At 35.7% G+C, this 19,278-nt stretch overlaps 1 protein-coding gene across 4 annotated transcripts in view; it reads left to right on the plus strand.

Moving 5' to 3' along the window:
• LOC123546829 (exocyst complex component 6B-like) overlaps positions 1 to 17,342 on the plus strand; it is a 51,937-nt gene extending 34,595 nt beyond the window's left edge. For all 4 annotated transcript variants that reach the window (XM_053551148.1, XM_045333418.2, XM_053551147.1 and 1 more), the window contains 3 exons: positions 304 to 377; positions 651 to 763; positions 4,218 to 17,342. In XM_053551148.1, the coding sequence (XP_053407123.1) occupies positions 304 to 377; positions 651 to 763; positions 4,218 to 4,356 (326 nt within the window). In that variant the 3' untranslated portion in view covers positions 4,357 to 17,342. The remainder of the gene's footprint in view (positions 1 to 303; positions 378 to 650; positions 764 to 4,217) is intronic.
• Positions 17,343 to 19,278: the final 1,936 nt, after the last annotated feature.

Raw genomic sequence — 19,278 nt, forward strand, 5'->3', positions numbered from 1 at the left:
GTAGTATTTTAAGTTGAAATTAACATACATAAAAATGCTTACATTGAAACAAAAGCTTGTTTTGTAAAAACAAAGCATTTCCAAGCACACAGACTATGGAAACTTTTGTAAGACTTACCTAGACAGTTTGCCCAGAATTCCATATCAGACAAAGTCTGTATCTTACAGTATTCTGTGTATCTGACAAAAGTCTGTTTCTGAAAGATGTGAAACATTTCAGTGTATCCAGCACATCTGACAGAATTCTATATCTGACAAGTCTGACAAAATTCTGTATCTGACAATACTTTCATTCTTTTACAGAGTTTGCAGCTTCAGAACCAGTACCGGGATTCAATGATGGTACATTGCAGCTGGCATTTGCTGATCTAAGACAGGTACTCTTTCTCCTATCGTTTTATTTTTCAGCTTCTTGGACCCTCTTACAAATTTCTTCATAAAGAAATAAAATAAAAATTCTGCAGTTTCCCCTGATAAAAATCATTAGAAGATATATATGCCCTTACCTTGTTTGTTGTGTAAAATTCTTTTATACTAGTAATACCCGAAAGCTCACCTTGGGTCTTCCTCCACCACCAAAAGCTGGAAAGTCGGCATGTGAATTATAACTGTGTCATTGTGATGTTAATACAGCAGTAAACATGTTTCAGTTGATGGATCTGTTTCTGAAGGATGACTGGTCTACATATCTCAATGAATATGGCAACCCAAAAGCCAAGTATAGCCGTGTTCAACCTCATGTTGCTATCAGTATCATGGAAAAGTAAGTGTAATTGTTTATTAGTATTTGAACACACTGAAGTGTGTCTTTGTGTTTAGATACTTTGGTAAAATGGTAATTAACATATGAACCTCGCCATGAGAAAATCAACATAGTGGGTTTGCGACCAGCATGGATCCAGACCAGCCTGCGCATCCACGCAGTCTGGTCAGGATCCATGCTGTTCGCTAAAGGTTTCTCTAATTGCAATAGGCTTTCAAAGCAAACAGCATGGATCCTGACCAGACTGCGCGGATGCGCAGGCTGGTCTGGATCCTTGCTGGTCGCAAACCCACTATGTTGGTTTTCTCATGGCACAGCTCAATTATATATTTAACGAAACCCAGAAATGACATAGCTCTGATGCCGAAGTTTAACTATGGTGATCACAATTATGTACTGGCCTGTCCGGGTAACTTGACAGGTTCAGCAGGTAACTTCTGATCAGGCAATTGGGAGGTTGTATACTTGAATCTGTGGCTAGGTTTACATTCTTAGTGAAGATGGGCTGAAGACAAAACATAATTATACTCGTCTGTTAATCCTTCTTTATTTCTGGTTTATGTTTGGAAGTTGGAAGTAATCTGCCGAGAATAGGTTAACATTAGTTAGGAATATAAGAACACTGGGTAAGTTAACTTACCTGCAGTAATAACTGAAATACTGTTTAAAAAAAAGACATAAAACCCAGTAAAACAACATGTTGTATTTGCCAGAGATGTATGATTCCTGGCAGAAAAGTGCATTTCTGCAGGTAAAGACAAAAAGGACACATGCAGGTACAATTGTGTGGGTTATCATGAATCTGTTCAATGGGACATTGTGTAAACACATTAATTTCATTGATACAGTCAGCCGAGTGGTTTAGTAACTGACATCAGATCACTTATCCCTCATCACTTTTGAAACCCCACCTAAAATCTTTTCAAATGAAAGTCGGTGTTTCTACCCAATTGTCTTTGCCTGAAATAGTGTCTAGAGGTCTTCCTCCCCCATCCAAAGCTGGGAAGTAGTTTGGCTAAAATTACAATAAATCAAAATTTTATTGATTTTAATACTGCATATGCAACAAATAGTTTAAAAAAGATTTAGCAAAATTCTGAAATAATCTTAGGTTTCAAATTGTAAAAGACCTGCAATTTTGAACAGGACTAAATAATTAACTGGGATTCTAGAGAAGTCTACCATTGAAGGTTAAGTTATCATTGTTTCATGATATATTTGACCTGTAATTGACTCTGAGGAATTAATTGTAAATGATTGATGTATACAGTAAACCTCGCTTATAAGGAACAGCTTGGGACCTCTAAAAATTGTTCCTTATAACCGAGGTTCCTTATATCCATATAGCGAACTAATTCCTTGTAACCGAGGTTTGTATAACGAACACAATTTGTATAGCAAACACTATTTCACTGACGTTTAAAAAGGGCTCCGGGTCGACCATGAATCTTTATGTGAGAAAGTTGTGAGTCTAGTACCTAAAACCTAAACTAAGCCAAAATGTACGTCGGTAAGAATGACGTGATTTGTGTTTATTTTTGTCGGCTATTTCTATCTTCCGTTTTAGGAGAGCACTACATTATGATTATAAAATATGTTGCAGCCCTTACCTTGCTCGACAGCATGTTATGTGAATAGGCATCAATACTAATATAAAATAAATGTTCAAATAGTTAATACAAAAATGTTAAATTAGACTACCAATTAACATTTAAAAGTAGGGTGTTTATGACATACAGTGCATTACGACTAGACAACGGCGCCATACAGTGTAAATGATACCTATAGTTTTGCTATTGTCCATTTTAGCACCTGCTATAATTTTTACAATTGAAAATTTGGTAAACTGGACTGTTTGCCATTGTTAATCATGCGTAATTAACACATTTTTTAGGATAGTATGACATGACCGTGTCCACGACTGATTTTCGTTCAGTATTGTTAACATGAAATATCTTATACATGTAGCTCTCAAACATAATCTCGAGTAAATATAAGTTAATGATGATATTATTTATTTTCTTTTTATCATGTCTGTGAAATAAAACAAACTAAAGATCATAGAAATGAAATAATATGTGTTTATTCGTGTGCATAATAGCGTGTGAAAGTGCCGCCGTTACTCTGACGTCATCAGCAATTCTCCTGTTTATTTCCAGTTTTCAATGATTTTTTAGCTCATCTGATTTTTTGAAAAAAAATGATGAGTTATTGTCATCACTTGAGCGGTTGTCGGCGTCGGCGTCGGCGTCTGCGTCGGCGTTGCCTGGTTAAGTTTTATGTTTAGGTCAGCTTTTCTCCTAAACTATCAAAGCTTTTGCTTTGAAACTTGGAATACTTGTTCACCATCATAAGCTGACCCTGTATAGCAAGAAACTTAACTCCATCTTGATTTTTGCAAGATTTATGGCCCCTTTTGTACTTAGAAAATATCAGATTTCTTGGTTAAGTTTTATGTTTAGGTCAACTTTTCTCCTAAACGATCAAAGCTATTGCTTTGAAACTTGGAATACTTGTTCACCCTCATAAGCAGACCCTGTACATCAAGAAACATAACTCCATCTTGCTTTTTGCAAGAATTATTGCCCCTTTTGGACTTAGAAAATCAGTTTTCTTGGTTAAGTTTTATGTTTAGGTCAGCTTTTCTCCTAAACTGTCAAAGCTATTGCTTTAAAAATTGCAACACTTGTTCACCATCATAAGTTGACCCTGTACAGCAAGAGACATAACTCCATCCTGCTTTTTGCAAGATTTATGGCCCTTTTTGGACTTAGAAAATATCAGATTTCTTGGTTAAGTTTTATGTTTAGGTCAACTTTTTCTCTTAAACTATCAAAGCTATTGCTTTGAAACTTGCAACACTTGTTCAGCATCATAAGCTGACCCTGTACAGCAAGCAACATAACTCCATCCTGCTTTTTGCAATAATTATTGCCCCTTTTGGACTTAGAAAATCATTTTCTTGGTTGAGTATTATGTTTAAGTCAACTTTTCTCATAAACTATCAAAGCTATTGCTTTAAAACTTGCAACAGTTTTTCACCATCATAAGTGGACACTGAACATCAAGAAACATAACTCTATCCTGCTTTTTGCAAGAATGATGGCCCTTTTTAGACTTAGAAAATCATGGGTAGGACAATATTTCTATTACACAAAAAAAATCAGATGAGCGTCAGCACCCGCAAGGCGGTGCTCTTGTTATTCTTAATGTCTGTTCGCTATAACCGAGGGGTTTTCCATTGAATTTCGTACTTTGGGACTAGAAAAAGTGTTCCTTATAACCGAGTGTTCCTTATAACCGAGTTCCCTATAACCCAGGATTTTTACATTGAATAAGAAGGAATTAAATCTGGGAATTGAAAACTGTTCCTTATAACCGAGTGTTCCTTATATCCGAGTTCCTTATAAGTGAGGTTTACTGTAATTGTAGAACATTTTTAATTTTTGCACAGGTTAAGTAACTCTGAGAAGAAGAAAACAAAAGTTTTTGCATCATTGAAGAAGAATGAAAGAGACAAGAAGAAATTACAAGAGCTGGTCTTGAAGCAGTTAAAAGGACTTGTAAATGGACAGCCTGCAGCACAGAGCTGAGTGTGTGATAATGTGTACATCTTTCAACCTTATTTATGAGATTATTGTTGCTTTATCACCATTGGAGCAGTTCAATACAGAACTGAAAAACTACTGTTAAAAATCATCTATGTAACAGTAATGTGTTCAGCTTAGGAAAGCAGGTACAGGCATGTAATCAGATGCTGAAATACACAGACCCTCACTGGGTAGATGTAGAATTCTTCCTTATAAAAAAGCTACCCAATTGGCTTGTAGAAGGTTGTTGGTTCTGCTCCTGTACTCATGTGTTCCTGAAATAATATATGGAGGGGTGCTTGGATCTTCCTCCTCCATAGAAGTCTGGACAAGTGAACATATGACTTACAGACATGTTAGTGTTACTTAAAACCCAAACAAAAGACAAAAATCCACTGAGGCAGAAACTTTCAAGGGAGTCTGAGGACATGTACCTCTAAATGCATGTGGTTTGCTTTTTGTATGCTTGATGGGAAGCATCATGTGATGGCAGTGGTCTTCCAGCGTTTTCTCTATGATCCTCAAACTTGGCAGGCAGTGTAAAGGTCAAGGTCACATTGACAGTTTGTTATATTTTGAGAAAGACACTACAGTTCAACTTGACAAGTACTTAGTGGGTTATCCCTAACACTTTTGAGGTCAGTGGGTCCTAGGTCAAGTTCATAGTGACCCTTAGTACCAAAAGAACATTCACCATGGACACATACTGATTTTGAGGGTTTCATAGTCACAGTTGCTGTTGTGGTAAATTGTCGGATAGAAATATCATGTGCTGCTGGTTTTCAGTTTAGTTTCTTGTCAATACCCAAAATGCTTTGACCTTGATAGGCGTACTTGTCCCGGTACAACAGTGCTAATTGTTGTTGAGGTAGTTGGGCATGGTGTGCATTATCTTAGCTGTGTCCTTGAAACATATTTTTTGGACGTATATACATTTTTAGCTCACCTGTCACAAAGTGACAAGGTGAGCTTTTGTGATCGCGTGGCGTCCGTCGTCCGTGCGTGCGTCCGTCAGTCCGTGCGTAAACTTTTGCTTGTGACCACTCTAGAGGTCACATTTTTCATGGGATCTTTATGAAAGTTGGTCAGAATGTTCATAATGATGATATCTAGGTCAAGTTTGAAACTGGGTCACATGCGGTCAAAAACTAGGTCAGTAGGTCTAAAAATAGAAAAACCTTGTGACTCTCTAGAGGCCATATTTTTCATGAGATCTTCATGAAAATTTGTCAGAATGTTCACCTTGATGATATCTAGGTCAAGTTCGAAACTGGGTCACATGGGGTCAAAAACTAGGTCAGTAGGTCTAAAAATAGAAAAACCTTGTGACCTTTCTAGAGGCCATATTTCTCATTGGATCTTCACGAAAATTGGTCAGAATGTTCACCTTGATGATATCTAGGTCAAGTTTGAAACTGGGTCACGTGGGGTCAAAAACTAGGTCAGTAGTTTAAAAAATAGAAAAACCTTGTGACCTCTCTAAAGCCCATATTTCTCAATGGATCTTCATGAAAATTAGTCAGAAGGTTCACCTTGATGATATCTAGATCAAATTCGAAACTGGGTCACATGTGGTCAAAAACTAGGTCAGTAGGTCTGAAAATAGAAAAACCTTGTGACCTCTCTAAAGGCCATATTTTTCATGAGATCTTCATGAAAATTGGTCAGAATGTTCACCTTGATGATATCTAGGGCAAGTTTGAAACTGGGTCACATGGGGTCAAAAACTAGGTCAGTAGGTCTAAAAATAGAAAAACCTTGTGACCTCTCTAGAGGCCATATTTCTTAATGGATCTTCATGAAAATTGGTCAGAATGTTCACCTTGATGATATCTAGGTCAAGTTCGAAACTGGGTCACAGTCAGTCAAAAACTAAGTCAGTAGGTCTAAAAATAGAAAAACCTTGTGACCTCTCTAGAGGCCATATTTCTCAATGGATCTTCATGAAAATTGGTCAGAATGTTCACCTTGATGATATCTAGGTCTAGTTCGAAACTGGGTCACGTGCGGTCAAAAACTAGGTCAGTAGGTCTGAAAATAGAAAAACTTTTTGACCTCTCTAGAGGCCATATTTTTCATGGGATCTTTATGAAAATTAGTCAGAATGTTCAGCTTGATGATATTTAGGTCAAGTTCGAAACTGGGTCATTTGCGGTCAATAACTAGGTCAGTAGATCTAAAAATAGAAAAACCTTGTGACCTCTCTAGAGGCCATATTTTTCATGAGATCTTCATGAAAATTGATCAGAATGTTCATCTTGATATCTAGGTCAAGTTCGAAACTGGGTCACGTACGGTCAAAAACTAGGTCAGTAGGTCTAAAAATAGAAAAACCTTGTGACCTCTCTAGAGGCCATATTTCTCAATGGATCTTCATGAAAATTGGTGAGAGTGTTCAGCTTGATGATATCTAGGTCAAGTTCAAAAGTGGATCATGTGCGGTCAAAAACTAGGTCAGTAGGTCAAAAAATAGAAAAACCTTGTGACCTCTCTAGAGGCCACATTTTTCATGAGATCTTCATGAAAATTGGTGAGAATGTTCACCTTGATGATATCTAGGTCAAGTTCAAAATTGGGTCACATGCCTTCAAAAACTAGGTCATTAGGTCAAATAATAGAAAAACCTTGTGACCTCTAGAGGTCATATTTTTCAATGGATCTTCATGAAAATTGGTCAGAATTTTTTATCTTGATGATATCTAAGTCACATGTGCTCAAAAACTAGGTCACTATGTCAAATAATAGAAATAACGACGTCATACTCAGTTCAAAACTGGGTCATGTGGGGATAGGTGAGCGATTCAGGACCATCATGGTCCTCTTGTTGTCATAATATTCTCAGTTAAACAGACTGTTAAGAAGACAAAAGATAGAAAACTGAGGCACAGTTAAAACTTTTCTTTGCTGCAGGGTAGTAATAGTGATAGTTGAGATGTTGTTTGCAAATTGAGCCCAGTTGGCTACTTATTTGTGGAAAATGCTGAAGATCAGTTTTCTGTTTCAAGGTATTCATCAGATAATTAAGTCCGGACAATAGACTCAAAATGATAAATTTTGTATTACTCTGTCTTTGTCAAATTAGCAAAGGCAGTAATGAAACTTTGCATGAATACACATTTTACAGCTACAGTCAGCTTTGAAATTTTTTTATCACCTTCAGTATGTTATAGACAAAGCTATTTAGTCTTATTCTAAGTTTCATACTGTAAATTATTGATGAATATGAACCCATGTCCTTATGGTGTAAACACTTTAAAGGTCTTGAACAAAACTGGAACATTTATATCCCATGATATTCAGTTGTGTATCACCCATATCTTTGCCATGTAAATATTTCCTCAAAAACTTGCCACAAAAAAAGATAATGTTGTTGTGATTCTGCAGTTATATTTTAATCCACAAAGAAGTAGCATGATTAACTTGTGTGTAACAGTATGCACAAGAGACTGTGATCATTATTTGTTGCTACAGACTACACTGTTTTGCTGTATCACCATATAGGCCAGTGTACATGGCATTAAGTTTTGTTTTTTGCAAATAACGCTTAACTGAATTAAAGTAGAAATGTTTAAGTGGAGTCTATGGTAATTTTTTTTATACCATTCTCTTCAAATTGGCATTTCCTTATATTATAATTTCAGATTTACGTCTCATATTAATGGGCATAATAATTTATGCCAGCTGGCTATTTGCAAATTTTTTTTTCGTGCTTTTCAAATCATTGTTGATTTCTGTGACAGACGAGTCATTTTGTTGTTGTTGTTTTTATGCATTTGATAACCAGTTTTTTTTTTTGGTTTGGGACAATATGGGTTAAAAAAATTTCTCCCTTTTTTCTGATTTTTTAGCTCACCTGTCACAAAGTGACAAGGTGAGCTTTTGTGATCGTGCGGTGTCTGTCGTACGTGCGTCCGTGCGTGCGTCCGTAAACTTTTGCTTGTGACCACTCTAGAGGTCACATTTTTCTTGGAATCTTTATGAAAGTTGGTCAGAATGTTCATCTTGATGATATCTAGGTCAAGTTCGAAACTGGGTCACGTGCCGTCAAAAACTAGGTCAGTAGGTCTAAAAATAGAAAAACCTTGTGACCTCTCTAGAGGCCATATATTTCATAAGATCTTCATGAAAATTGGTCAGAATGTTCACCTTGATGATATCTAGGTCAAGTTTGAAACTGGGTCACGTGCCTTCAAAAACTAGGTCAGTAGGTCTAAAAATAGAAAAACCTTGTGACCTCTCTAGAGGCCATATATTTCACAAGATCTTCATGAAAATTGGTCAGAATTTTCATCTTGATGATATCTAGGTCAAGTTCGAAACTGGGTCACGTGCCTTCAAAAACTAGGTCAGTAGGTCTAAAAATAGAAAAACCTTGTGACCTCTCTAGAGGCCATTGTTTCACAAGATCTTCATGAAAATTGGTCAGAACGTTCATATTGATGATATCTAGTTTTTTTGCAGTTTTATGATGGTATGAATCAGTTGTAGTGAAAGCTCTAGTATTAAATCACTCCAGAATGCAATATTTATACATTGTTGAGGTAGTGGTCTTATAATGACAATTGGTATTTTCCATTTAATTACATAAAATCTATACACAGTTTTAAAATTCTCTGTATGCAATTTTAGCATTCTGTGTGTGTGTGTTTGGGTTTAACATCTTTTTCAACAATTTTTCAGTCATATAAACGACGGTGTCTACTTGTAGCAGTGAGCACTGTGCCCAACTTTATAGTGCTGCCTCACTGGAATATCACGACGTAGACACATGGCATGATACCCCACCCAGTCACATTATACTGACACCTGGCTAATCAGTCCTAGCACTATCCTCGTAATGCTGAACGTCAAGCGAGAAAGCTACTAGTACCATTTTTAGCTCGACTATTCGAAGAATAAGTAGAGCTATCCTACTCACCACGGCGTCAGTGTCGGCATCGGCGTCACACCTTGGTTAAGTTTTTCGTACCAGTCCACTTTTTGACAAAGTCTTTTGAGATAAAGCTTCGAAACTTTCAACACTTGTTTACCATCACCATGGCCAGTTATAGGCAAGAGCACAGAACTCTATCAAGGATTTTGGCTGAATTATGGTCCCTTTTGACTTAGAAATCATGGTTAAGTTTTTCGTACCAGTTCATATTTTGGCAAAGTCTTTTGAGATAAAGCTTTGAAACTTTCAACACTTATTTAGCATCAACGTGTCTAGTTATAGGCAAGAGTACATAACTCCATCAAGGATATTGGCTGAATTATGGCCCCTTTTGACTTTGAAATCTTGGTTAAGTTTTTCGTACCAGTTCATATTTTGGCAAAGTCTTTTGAGATAAAGCTTTGAAACTTTCAACACTTATTTAGCATCAACGTGTCTAGTTATAGGCAAGAGTACATAACTCCATCAAGGATATTGGCTGAATTATGGCCCCTTTTGACTTTGAAATCTTGGTTAAGTTTTTCGTACCAGTTCATATTTTGACAAAGTCTTTTGAGATAAAGCTTTGAAACTTTCAACACTTGTTTACCATCACCATGTCCAGTTATAGGCAAGAGCACATAACTTCATCAAGCATTTTAGCTGAATTATTGCCCTTTTTGACTTAGAAATCTTGGTTAAGTTTTTCGTACCAGTTCATATTTTGGCATAGTCTTTTGAGATAAAGCTTTGAAACTTTCAACACTTGTTTACTATCACCATGACCAGTTATAGGCAAATGTACATAACTCCATCAAGGATTTTGGCTGAATTATGGCCCCTTTCTACTTAGAAATCTTGTATTAAAGTAAGTTTTCCGTACCAGTTCATATTTTGTGTAAAGTGTTTGACATCTGGCTTTGAAACTTTTATCACTTATTCAGTATAATAGTTTATATCTGTAGGAAAGAGTACATAACTCTGTCATCTATTTTGGCTGAATAACAGCCTTTTTTGGACTTGGAAATCTGTTCTGCTTTCATACAAGTCTATGTTTTGTCAAAACTATTTGACATATAGCTTTTAAACTTTGAACACTTGTTTATCATTATGATTTCCATCTGTAGGCAAGAGTACATAACTCTGACAACTATTTTGGCTGAATTATGGCCCTTTTTGGACTTTGAAATTGGTTCACACATTGCCATTTAGTGCAAGACTTACCGAAATCCACAAATACTGGAACATTGTCTAATCTATTTTTTTCTTTTGTCTGAATATCTATGTTAATATTTTGACCCCGTTATTCAATCAATTCTTCGAATAGTCGAGCGCGCTGTCATCAGACAGCTCTTGTTTACGTCTTTGGTGTGGTTACGGAAAAGCAAATATTTGTTATAGTTGAAGGATGCTGAAATAGCGTATGATTGTAAGAAATCACACAGAAATTGTGGATTGTTATTACAGGTCCACAACCTTAAATATGAGCTGTAAACAAACAATTAATTACATTTGAGCCACGCCATGAGAAAACCAACATCGTGCGTTTGCGACCAGCATGGATCCAGACCAGCCTGCGCATCTGTGCAGTCTGGTCAGGATCCATGCTGTTTGCTAACGATTTCTCTAGTTGCAATAGGCTTTGAAAACGAATAGCATGGATCCTGACCAGACTGTGCGGACGTGCAGGCAGGTCTGGATCCATGCTGGTCGCAAACGCAATGTGCTGGTTTTCTCATGGCGTGGCTCATTTGGATATACTAATGTACCTACCTGTACAATACTTTTATCAGTGAATATTATGCTGAATAGTTTTGGTGAAACATAATTGTGATATCGATAAATATAATTGTTTTATACTTGTATATATATCACATAGGTACGTTTTGGTGAATACATCAATATATGTAGGTGATCATGATATAACTAGCTGATTTTAAGGAAAAAAAACTGTTTTTTTTTGTGTTTTGTAACATGTATTTTATTAGCTGACCAGAGCAGAACATGCTCAAAGGTGAGCTATTGTGCTCACTCACCGTCTGTCACCTGTCCATTATCTGTCTGTCTGTCTTTCAACAATTTCTTTAAACATCATCTCATTAGTTGAAAATGGATTATCCTTATATGGTCCTGTTTTCAGAATTGTCCTGCTGATTGTACATTGGCGCCACCAGAGCAAAAAATAGAAAAATCTTCAAACAACATCCTCTTCCAATTATTCAGATATGTCAAAAAAGGTGGGGAAGTCATAGCTTTTCTATATATGAAATAGTATAAAAATATTTTTACACTCGAGGTTTCCTTTGTGACACTTTACAAGGATGATTAAAACTTATTCTGATTTATCAAAAAAAAAAAAATGTTTGTCAAAAGTCTTCAAATAACATGGAAAGTTTTGGTCTGATTTTGAAATAATTTGCAGAATCATTCCTTGGATGTCCGCAGGGATCATCCTACAAGGCGATTTGAGCGATATCGTCGCTTTAAAGTTGGCCACTTCGCCTAATTATTGCCTCCGGGCGAAATCCGAATCGCCGAGTTTTTCAGCGAGTTATTATCTGTTTACTTAAAGTTGTAAAACTTGATGCATATTCTAGATTAAATTATCGATAAATCCAAAGTCAACCCCGCCTACTCGCCTGTCAAACTTCAGCCAATCGTAGCGTTAATATCCAACAGTGTCAATCAATAATATTGTAAGCCGCCGCCATTTTGAAAATTTTCAATCTGCGTGTAAAAAGCCGATAAACTTAACGAGAGCATGATCTTCTGCAACAATTGTATATTATTCTTTCATTTTATTAAAGATTACTTCAAAAATTATTTCAATTACCATGATTACGGCCAATTTCTGTAAATGGATTGCTGGGGTACTGCGGATAAAAAATGATTTCGCGACAGAACAGCCGTACAAAATATTGTAAAAAGATGGTCATTATCTACAAGTTTGGTATCATTTTCGAAAGAAATAATATATAAATTAATTAAATGTATCAATCTGAACAAGTTGATGCAAAAATCAGGCATTATAAAAGCACGAGAATCGAACCATGAATGAAAATTTTCACTGCATTTTGATCGTGCACCTGATAAATTTACGAGTTTCGGATGTGTAACTTTCGGATAAAAATTTAAAGGCGACTTTTTCATAGCTAAGTTTATACTTTATTTAGAAATTCATGAAAATGATAATGCAAAGATCAATTTCCTTAAATAATTACTGTTTATAGGTTACAGCTAGACCCATAGAAAGTGGATATATTAGGCAGGAAACTGAATGCTATGCCGATTCTTCTCCTTAAATTCCTCAACTTCTCCCTAAATTCTGTGGAGGGAGAAGTCACTTCTCCCTAAAATTTTGACCTAGGATGATCCTTGTGTCCATCTATAAACAGTGTTTATTCTGATTTGTTAAAATACATGGATGGCCAGACTTAAATTTAAAATGCTGTCTCTACCTATACCTCTGGTATGGTTTTAAAATATTTTCACTGAAATGATCCCTGGCTGACCATCCAAAAAGAGTGTTCCTATATATATCTATATATAAACATAGCCACAAGAGCTAAAAATAAAAAAATCTTAAACACTCCGTTCCAACCACTGGTCCAATTTTGAAATGTGTCTTTGGTGACCCTCTACTAAAATTATTCAAAAACCAACTTGATTTATCTAAAGAAAAGCATGTCTGCCAAGAGGGGGGTCTACTTTTCCCTATGTGGCACTGTGGAAAACTTCTAAAAAATTCTCACCTGAATTATGGGTCATTTATCAGAGTAATTTTTCAGAAATTTTCCTTCCTAAACTTGTTTGAGCTATGAAACTCTGGTGAGTGATACAGGGTGATCTTGCTCTCTGTTTATATAGCAAGCATAATTACTGTACATTTCTACAGATATTTTAGGACCTGTAACTAGTCACCATTGTCAAGTTGTTATTAAATGAAATGTATAATTATATATTGGACCATACCATGTATTAAATGATGCACATTTTCCCACCAGATACACTGCCTTTTGTCAAAGGCTGTGTGGTTTATATGTGATATTGTAAGCATTAATTTTTCAACCGAATCACTTGCTGATGGTAAATACTGTATACTCTGCGGTACTTTTCGGACGCTTTTATTTTGTTGATTTAACAGTCAGCAACCTTTTATGCATTTGTACGAATTCCTGACTAGTACCTAGTTTCATTATCTCAACACAAAAGGAAGTTTTACAGATGGTTGGTCGTGCAATTTGTGAGTCAGTCTGTAACTGAAGAATTCATGACATGAACTACGGAAGGTTGTGGTTCTGCCCAGGCGCCCGCCCATGGTGAAATAATGCACAGAGTGGCACCTGGGGTCTTCCTCCACTATTACAGCTGGGAAGTGTCCTTATGACTTAAAATTGTTTAGGTGCGACAGTAAACCCAACAAAAAACAAAAACATGAACTACACATAGAATTCCAATGAAACTTCATGCACATGATCACCACATTTCCTATGTCAAAGTGGTATATTGCAGGGGTATTAATTAAATTCAGTGATAGCTCTAGTTTTATCATGAAAAGTTGGTCAAAGTTCATGCCAGTTTTAATTTTTTTCCCCTAAACCACAAATACTACCAGATATAGTGTATACATGATATTGTAAAAATGTGGGATATATATAAATATTGATTTTTGAATTGAAAGTAATCTTGAGGTTTTTGCTAGCAGAAAGACAGATATTATAATTATTTAATGTGATATATCTTTAATATAAACTGAATTGTTTTAAACTATATGATTATGATTCATTCTATGCAAGGTGTTATATTTTAGTTTATGTGCCATATGCATTCTGTTCAAATAACTGTATTAATTGACAAATACTCTTGGACTTTTTTTTGTGGGAGGCATTAGTTGAGATTTCAGAATGTGTAGACGTATGTATTTTAAATACCTACCTATAATACTAAAAATTGTCAAATATATTAAGTGGATGACTTCACTCTATGTAAATTTACATGGTTTTGAACAAAATTAGGTTTTTAAAATGTATACCATATTTAAATCTGGTTAAGCTTAAAATATTGTGAACTTTCCTATCACAAGCACTGAAATATTGAATAAAAATACTTCTGGGACATAATATATGTTTACGCATACGAAATCTCATATTATGTTATTGTTATACCTAACAATATCAGTGATGTATATGTCTTTTACATAATGTAAATCAATAATAATGTGTAACATTGTATTATATACTATGAACTGTTTTAACCGTTGGACACAATTGGTTCCGCCTTTGCGATCAGTGTAGATCATGATCTGCTCTGTTCAGTCAGTATCTTTTTGGTAAGCATCCCTTTTAACAGTTAGTGGTACTGTCCAAATTGGAAGATGGACAAATTCATTATAGAAATTTAGCACGGTCAGGCTTAAAACCTAAAGTTGGACTTTATCTGATATGTTGAGGAAAGTTTTTGACATGCTACTAGGAAGTTACAGCAGTCAGTAACTTTTACTGCATAGGTCTTCATGTGACAGTCGTTCAGCTGCCTTTCGGAAGGTTGGTGGTTTTACCCTGGTGCCCACCTGTGCTTGAAATGAAGCTATATGTCACCATATGAACTTTGTTGATGTGAATTTAAAAAAAAACAGAATTCAGTCAGGTCATTATCGTTTCTTTGCCATGCTGCTTCCTGTGTTATTGTTATGAATTCAGTGCAATATGTTTGTATATAGTTAAGTGCTTGTTTATTTGTTTATTTTATACGAGGAACATTAGAATATTACCTTTATCGGACTTCAAGTAAAGCTTCGTGATTGGAACTTATTGCCAAAACTGGGACAGATAAATTGCCTTGGGCATTTTTATGTCTCCAACATGCAATGGGGGAGACATATTAATTTTTTGCTGTCTGTCTGTCTGTCACAGAGTTTGTCCACGTAACTTTTCTGGACAAATTTACACCAAACTTCACAACAGTGATCATTTCCAAGCCTAGTTATGCATATCATCGGCATTTTACGGTTTGATTTTCAGCAGAGTTATGGCCCTTGATTAGCTGTATTTTTACTTTGTACGAACAACTGCTGTGATACCACCATTAGGAATTACACCACTCCACAAAAGTGGTCATTGCCAAGTCCAGTTGTGCATGACATGGACATATTCTGGTTTGGTGTTTTTCAGCAGAGTTACCTCCCTTGATCCATCTGATTTTATGATTCTAAAGTTCATTCTCTTGTATGATAGGGCAGATTTCCACCAAACCTTACAAGAGTGGTCGGTGCCAATTCTTATACATATTATCGGCATTGTCTGGTTCAGGGATTTTAAGGGGAGTTTGTCAAATTTATGATATTTTTGCAACTTCTCTTACACCATTGAGCATACTTTTACAAAACCTTACAAGAGTTATCAGTGCCAAGCCTAGTTATACATATCACAGGCATGTTCTGTTTCAGTGCTTTTCAGCAGGGTTATGGCCTTTGATTTGTCATATTTTACAGTGTTTACACAATTGGGCAGATTTTCACCAAACCTCACAAGTGATTAATGTGAAGCATGGCAGTACATATTATCATCATGTTCTGATTAAATTATTTTCGGCAAAGTCGTGCCCCTTGATTTGTCAAATTCTTTAATCTTTGCTAGTTCTCCGATACCACCAGTTGGAATTCCACTTAACTTCACACAAGTAACCACTGCCAAGCCTAGTTGTACATATAGTTGGAATGTAATGGTTCAGTAATTTTCCCTGAAGTTATGGCCCTTAATTTGTGGCATTTTACAATTTGTGTGTGGTGAGTGGCGGGAGAAATACATTTTTCTTTTGTTAAATTTTAACACATTTCAGTACACTTACATGAAAACTTAAAATCTGCATCTCAGTCATTCTCAGATAACAGATGCCTGTCCTTGTTTGTCTTTGGACTATATCATATCTCTTACAGAAGAGTAAGCCTGCCTGCTTATCTCAGTAAGGAGAGCGAAGATCTACAGATCGTGGGTTTGTGAGTTCGATCCCAGAGCGGGGCATACCGGTATGTTCTACGTGACAATTTGAGAAAAGACCTTTTTGTCTGATATCATTCGTCCTCCACCTATGATTCAAGTGGAGAAGTTAGCAGTTACTTACGGAGAACAGGTTTGTACTGGTACAGAATCCAGGAACACTGGTTAGGTTAACTGCCCGCTGTTACATGACTGAAATACTGTTGAAAAATGGTGTTAAACCCAAAACAAACAATCTTACAGAAGAGTATGCTTCTTGGTGGCCAATGGATGCAGGTCTATTTATAGAGCAGTTGAGATCTCAATATGTGTATGCATACTTGTAGAAAAAAAATAATTTGGAGACGTACATATGCATACTAGTTGGGAAATTTGGTAATCAATCCTCTAAACCCCAGAATTAGGTTAACAGATGTTTTTTGTAAAATTTTTGTCGAAGATCTTCTGAACTTCCCATTTACTGATTTTAATACCAGCGATCCTAATTAAATTTTATGATAGACTTCTACAGATACCTACAAGTATTAAATCTCGATGTCTCTATTGATAGAATACATTCTGAATCATTTCACTTAGTGTTGTTATAATTGTGTTCAAACTAAAGCCACCTTCGTTTGTCAAGATATCATTGTATGAGCGATATGGGCAAGACAATGATATGTCAATACAGAATTTTGGAATATTGATTTAATAAAAGTATGAAGAAAATCAGGCATAGATTAATAAAACAAATGTTAACAGATTATTTAAAAATAAAATAAAATAACTATATAATTTGTAGAATGCTTCCTTTTGTTTGAAATCCTAAACATTTCAAGGGTAAGAGAGAATGTCTTTTTACTTAGAAATTAACAGGGATGGATTTATTTCATCCTGCCATTTCAAACAGAAGTCTGATAGACATGTTGATGTACTGTGGATATTTATTATCAATTGATGTATCAACATTTCAGTCGGTGACTGCCTAGTTTAAACTGTTGTGCATATACATACTTATTGAATTATTGTGGCATATTTATGATTGAATTAATGATTTTTATCCTGTTCTGTTATGAAACGGCTTATTAAATTCTTAAAGAATGTGAATTTGTTTGTCTTATACGTAGCACTCAATCTGGAAACATAATTGTAGTAAATATGCAGTGTATATTTTCTTGGAATACCTTGTCCATCAAATTCCAAGTCTTTCTACACAATCCTATTTAGAAATGCTTGTTTTAAAAAGCAAGTCATTGTAAACAGTTTATATCTGTTGTCATTACTAATGACACCCCCAGATACAAAGTATATGGGGGCTATATCCAAGTCACACATGTTGGTCCGTTTGTCCATCGTATCCAGTCAGTATCTTCTGAACCGCTGTGAAGATTTTCATAAAGCTAATATCAATAGGTAACCCCATCAAGAGCAACCGCAGGTCACTAGGTCAAGGTCGCCTGAGGAGGCTGAATTTCCTGTCCACACTTGTTTTCATAAAACAAGCATTAGTTCATTTACCTCACAAAAATTATATGCGGAGCACGCACAACCTAGTTAGGTCATTTTGCAGGTTACAGGTCAATAGCTTATCGTCATAACAGCCCCATGTCTTCTAAAGTGCTGGAAAGATATTCATAAAACTAGCATTAGCTTTTGACCTCATTAAGACAATATGCAGATTGGACAAAACTGGTCACTGAGATCAAGGTAAAAACTTGGAGGTCAAAGGTCAAATAGCTTGAAGTCTCTGCTCCATATCTTCTAAACTTCTCGACAGATTTTTATAATTCTAGTATAACTTGTTTACCTCATCATCGCACAACCTGTAACTTGGTCCGGGGTCATTGGTACATTTGGCTGTCAAAAGTTAAATAGGTTAACTTAGTGTCAGCTCCGTGTTGTCTATACCGCTTAAAAGATTTTCATAAACTTTACATCATAAGAATGACGTGCATAGCTTATGACCTTTGTCAGTAAGTTCAAGGTCATTGAGACAGAGTTCAAAGACCGAATTGCTTATTTTTGTCCACTCCATATCTTCTTAACATCTGGGAGGATTTTCGTAAAATAAGCATCAATCGTTGACCGCATCTGGGTGACATAAAGTGTACATAATTATTATATCAGCAATATAGTTTAATTATTTATTTGCAACCTATGACATAAGTCGTGTTAATAAGGTTAACAACTGGTGCTAGTTTAATGAAAATCTTGCCAGTACTTTGGTAGATATGGAGCCAACACAAAATTAAGCGATTTTTTTTTTCATCTCCCGAGTGCAGCATTGACCTTGGACCTTATTACCCGGTTTGTACACTTTATTAGTGTCTATTGTTTCGTTGTCCATCTTAATAACCATCTAATAAACACCTCTTGCTCGTAAAGTATAGTGTAGCGGTATTACAACAGTAGCTTTTATTATAGTTTAGTAGTCGTTGCTTCCCCTTGACCATAAACAGACACGTACTGCTGACCCTTTACCAATGACTATTATAAGATTTTGTTGAGAAAAACCATGTATCTTTTTCTGGTTACTGGGTTACCCTTCTTTTCTTTGGTTACTAGAGCATATACCTATGAAACCTGTATTGAAAATAATTTATAATTAATTTAATTATTTATTAATTAATAGAGCAAAAAGAAAAATTTCAGTCTTCAGTGCAATACAAACTGCAATACAAACTGCAGTAACCAAAGTCATAGAGTAAGTAATCTTGGTAACCAAATGAATATAATGGGTTGTAAATGGACACATGTGCACTGACACTAGAATTTTGAAAAAGAGTACAGTAACCAAAGACATAGAGTAAGCCAAAGACATAGAGTAAGTAACCCTAGTAACCAAAGGTATATAGTGATCGAGTTACAAATGGACACATATGTGCAGAGGTGCACATTTTGGGTCATATATGCTACTCGAACAGCTAAATCACATGACCTAAACTGACCAGTTACAGCAAATCAACATTCGTACTCGCCATTTTGCAAAACAGTGTAACGCCATATTTTTTTGCTAACAAATTTTCTTACATTCTGTAG

This window comes from Mercenaria mercenaria, chromosome 9, assembly GCF_021730395.1.
Source record: "Mercenaria mercenaria strain notata chromosome 9, MADL_Memer_1, whole genome shotgun sequence".
Taxonomy (NCBI): domain Eukaryota; kingdom Metazoa; phylum Mollusca; class Bivalvia; order Venerida; family Veneridae; genus Mercenaria; species Mercenaria mercenaria.